General features: G+C 44.4%; 1 protein-coding gene across 1 annotated transcript in view; it reads left to right on the forward strand.

Moving 5' to 3' along the window:
• Window positions 1-3,802, forward strand: part of LOC138371089 (mucin-2-like) — a 56,323-nt gene extending 52,521 nt beyond the window's left edge. The window contains exons 8-9 of the mRNA XM_069335753.1: window positions 874-1,146; window positions 2,565-3,802. Coding sequence (XP_069191854.1) covers window positions 874-1,146; window positions 2,565-3,802 — 1,511 coding nt within the window. The remainder of the gene's footprint in view (window positions 1-873; window positions 1,147-2,564) is intronic.
• Window positions 3,803-5,285: the final 1,483 nt, after the last annotated feature.

The raw sequence follows: 5,285 nt of genomic DNA on the forward strand, positions 1-5,285 counted from the left end.
TGTGTGTGTGTGTGTGTGTTGAGCTTGCATTGGTTAAGGGTTTGTTAAACCTGTTCTCTTTCCTCGCTGTCGGATTAATTCAGTCACCTACAACCCTCTTTGTTGTTTAAGATTCGCTACTTGGAACAAAAAGTTCCAAGTAGCACGGGCTATGGTGAGCCCGTAGTTCACACATCCTGGTTTCATTGATCTCCAGTAACCCAATTCCACTTGGCTACCAGTTCATTAAAGTGGTACTGTGCTACCAGACTATGGTACTATGGTATCCTTCCTTGGATAATTGCTTACTTGTGTATTTTTTACTCTATAGTTTTCCCCCTTGCTGGAGCCTACTCACGCATTGGAGCTATTTTTATTTATTCAAATATAATTTGGTTATATTTACGATTTGGCTTTATTTAGGTAAATAGGATGTATGTGTGAGATCATTTTATTGCCATGGTATTTAGCGTGTTGTATTATGGGGAAGAGTTTTAACTCGTTTTATATGTTTATTTGAACTTTCAATTATTTACTAATTTATAATCTTATCAATACTTCTCTGTGCTTGTTTCAAACTTAAATTTTATTTATAATGATGAAGACAAATATTATTGTTAATAGATTGTTTTTCTTAGAGAATAATAATTTATAAATGTCTTACAGAATATATATATAATATGAATATATGTGAATGTGAATATGAATAATATGTGAATATACATATTAATACAGGATATCCAAATGACAGGAATATAAACATTTAGACAGACGTTCACAGACGGAAACAGGATCACGATTGGAAGGAAAAACTATTTACAAACAAAGGATAGAGCCAAACGGGTGAATAATGAGAGGCCCCTAAGAGATAATATTTGTCTTGTCTATACACAGTAAACAATCACGGAGAGGAGCCTCCGCCCCTTACGGACGACTCTCCGGTGAAGCCTGGAGGAACCCCGGTGAGCGTGGTGGTGTCTGGGGTGGTGGTGGGCGTGGTGGTGGGCGTGGCAGTGGTGGTGGCGGGCGTGGTCACCTGTAGGGCCCGCCACGCCCAGAGGAACTCCCCGGGGAAGACCCACCAGCATCACAACGCTTCCAGAAACTCGCTTCTGGAATTGCCTCAAGGAGCATTGTACCAGTCCTACACCAGGCATCCTTCCTGTGGTGAGTCTTGTACCAGTCAGCCTTCCTGTGGTGAGTCCTGTACCAGTCAGCCTTCCTGTGGTGAGTCCTGTACCAGTCAGCCTTCCTGTGGTGAGTCCTGTGCCAGTCAGCCTTCCTGTGGTGAGTCTTGTACCAGTCAGCCTTCCTGTGGTGAGTCCTGTACCAGTCAGCCTTCCTGTGGTGAGTTCTGTACCTGTCAGCCTTCCTGTGGTGAGTCCTGTACCAGTCAGCCTTCATGTGGTGAGTCTTGTACCAGTCAGCCTTCCTGTGATAAATCCTGAATAGCGATCAGCCCTATACACGGTCCTGTTAATTCTTATTTCTGAAGTAAGTCCTTAGCTGACAGTCTTTCTGTAATTCAGGTCCGAATCATAGAGGCATTAGCATACTAGGTATAGAGCTGGCAAACTTGGAACTCTATTTTATACTTAAGAGTCGATTTGCATGAGATTAGGTATACACACCTGCAAGTCATATGATGTGCAAAGAGGAGCCAGATGTGTATAGGTGTAGGGTGTCACAGTATTGTCTTATGAGTTCGCCTAGGTCTTAGACTAAGTTCAGGATTAATTGCTTATTGGTCAGTTTGTAGGGAGTGAAATTAAGAATTGTTGTGAAGGTGATTATTGGCCGGATGGACGCGGATTGTGAATTGTGATGATGGGTTCGTGGATTGTGGTGACGAGTTCCTGGATTGTGAAGTGTGATGATGAGTTTCTAGATTTGATTATATTCCTCGATCATATATATATTGCTCAATGTCATTTATGTTTGGGGTTTGCAACACCTGACAGATGATGAGTAGTGTGATCATCATGGGTTTGATGAGACGATCAACCCATATCTGGGAACACGTCAATCATGACAGGTTTGGAAGACGATAGGAGATTGCATAAAGATTATGAAGAATGAAAAAATCACTTCATTAATTAGTTCAGTTTTTTAATAATTTACACACAAAGGGGGCGGGGGAGACACTGTTTACTTAGAGTGTTTGCGTCTTAATACCTTATGCACATCTTCTCCTGGAAGAAACGTTTAACGGTACTCTTTTTCTCTGTCTCTATCTCCATTTCTCTCTTCTCTTCATATCTGTCTTCTGTGTCTTCTCTCTCTTCTGTTTCTTCTCTCTCTTCTGTTTCTTCTCTCTCTTCTGTTTCTTCTCTCTCTTATGTTTCTTCTCTCTCTTATGTTTCTTCTCTCTCTTATGTTTCTTCTCTCTCTTATGTTTCTTCTCTCTCTCTGTCTCTTTCCTCTCTCTCTCTCTCTCTCTCTCTCTCTCTCTCTCTCTCTCTCTCTCTCTCTCTCTCTCTCTCTCTCTCTCTCTCTCTCTCTCTCTCTCTCTCTGACATACACACACACACACCATGGAGCTTACAGCTGCAAAATACACTAACTGTCTCTGAATTATCTTTCAGAGCTGTTGACAACGTTCTCCCCAGGACCCGTGGTTGTGACACAGGTAACTTCCGGACGGTCTTCCAAGCGCTCGTCTCCACTTTTCCGAAAATCCTCCACCCGAAGCGCCCCTGGGGGCCCCTCCCCCAGGGGCATGCGGCCCCGAAGCTCCTCGTGCCGCGGGGGTCCAGTCCACGTGTTGGAGGTGGAGGCCGACGACATCACCACCCCGAGAGTGGAGATCCAGTCGCCCTCCAGGCTGTCGAGGCTAAGCTTGAGGAGCGAAGCCTTCAAACTCCGAGACTCTCCCTCGCCTTTATCGCTGCAGTGTGAGGCCTTGCAGCAGGCGGAGTCTCAAGCTGAACTGCACCTGGTGGCCCAGGGTGAGGCTCAGGGTGAAGCTCAGTCTGCATCTCGCGTTCATCTCCAGTCATTCTCAGCATCCCATCTGCGTCCTTCATCCCAGCAGCGCGTCTCACCTCAGCCTTATGATGCCGTGATGCTGCAGCATCTTCATCCCCAGGTTCACACTATCCCTCACACTGTGCCGCAGATCACACTCACGTCACAAGCTCACACGGCGTCTCACCCTGATCTAGCCTCCTCCCAGCCTCTCCCTGAAGACATGCCTCATACTCAGTTGCATCCCTCCATCTTGAAACGGAAGTACAGCACGGCGTCACTCCGTGGTGACTGCCCTGGTCGGTCTTCCCCCGTGTCCCACACCGGCACGCCCCCACACACTCCGTGCACACTACACACTACAACCCTCCCACGTAACCTGCATCACACTCCCACTCTCCCACACAAAGTTATACAGCCACTAGCAGCAGCAGCACCCACACCACCACACACAGCCACACTAACACACACAGCCACACCACCACACACAACCACACTCTCTCACACAGCCACACCACCACACACAGCCACACTACCACACACAGCCACACATCCTCATCCCAGTACACATCAACATACCGTTTCACTCCCTCACACGACTACACCGCCTTACACAGGTCCAGCCCCTTACACAGGTACTCTCTCCCCTTTGGTAACAGCTCAGGTTCGACCAGCAGTGCGTTCTTCGGCCTCCCAGCCGCAACCGGTTCATCCAAATCCCCATTTCTCCCAGTCCCCAGCGCAAGAACCACTGGAACCTAACCATTCCCACACAACCCCTCACCTAGAACCACCTATAATACAATGTAGTTCACCTCAAAGTGCTTCAATAAAACTTTATCCAACTTTTCGGTAGTCTGGTTGTTTATTAATCCTAACTTTGAGAAAATACGTTTTTTTGCAACGAAGCAGAAGGAATGATGATTGGCTGGTGTTTGCAGCTCTCTTCTACGGTTATTTGCCATTAATTCTCAAGTTGCAAAACATCTAATGTGTGTAAATATGTACTAAATCAGGAGAATCTGTACTCTCGTGATACTTATTAATGTGACAGGAAGGAAGTTAGAAACTACACAGCCATACATAATGATTTGTAATCAACAGTATGAGAGAGAGAGAGAGAGAGAGAGAGAGAGAGAGAGAGAGAGAGACTAGTTTAAGAAAATAAACTTCACCGTTAGCAGGCACCATGTGGTCTATTTAATAGACTACACAAATTAGTTAATAGACTACATAAATTAGTTAATAGATTACACAAACCACTACCTTACAATACATGCTCAGGATGTGTTCGTCTGAGTTACAATCCATCATCCTCGTGTTATGCTGGTCCAAGATGCGACCAGTCCCAGCACGCATTTCTTAATAACGAATTAACGATAAAACGACATATTCTCACTTATAGATTAATATTAATGACTAATATAAGTTTGTGCAAAGTTATGCTTACATTATGTGTTTTGGTTCTGTTGGCAATGATTAAAATTGGAACGCGTGAGTGAAGCGTTAAGTGAGCAGAGATTCGAACACAGGTAGAGCCAATTAAGCGCTTTAATAAAAGCTCCAAAGTATTGAGCCCTATTTAGAGAGCTTTTTTGCTCATAATCAAGGAGGTTGGGCATCAGAATTTTTAGTTTTTACAAAATATTTTACAAAATATTTTACAAAATATTCATAATAAACTGAAGACACGGACCTGGTGGCGAGACTTGTGTTGAAACACGTTCCGAAATCCAGTCTGAAAAACGGGATTAATCACCACTACTATTAGCTTGTTGTGTTTTAATTTTCAACAGACAGTCCTCAAACATCTGGCAGATGCTCTTTAAGGCCACCAACTCGTCTAGTCTGTTCATGGACTAAAATAATTTTACATTCACAACTGATATCGATCGAATTTTTCTTGAACAATGTTCGTTGACCTCCCTGTCTATGAATTACATTTCTCTAAATGCTTCACTCAAGGGACTACAAAGGCCAAATACATCCCAATGCAGCCAAACGTTTCGTTATACACAGATTTAAAATATTATTAATATTAATTTATTTTCGAGCAAATAGTTGTTGTTATTAAATAATAAATACATTAGTGTTGTTGAAAGTTTCTTTGAGAGTGGAGAGCAGCTCAAACGACCTCAGAATGAGTCGTTGGAGGTCGGGCGAAGCTCAGACGAGCACAGAGTGAGGTATGAACCGTTTGGCTCGGCCACAGCTTGGCCAAGCATGGCCCGAGGGAGTGCGAGCTGTGTTGATACGGGTTCAGCCTCAGGAAGCACTCGGGAAGTGAAGAAACAGCCCACACGGCTTCTCCCTACAAGCGCCGTGTTGACCATTAAACG

This window comes from Procambarus clarkii, chromosome 34, assembly GCF_040958095.1.
Source record: "Procambarus clarkii isolate CNS0578487 chromosome 34, FALCON_Pclarkii_2.0, whole genome shotgun sequence".
NCBI lineage: Eukaryota > Metazoa > Arthropoda > Malacostraca > Decapoda > Cambaridae > Procambarus > Procambarus clarkii.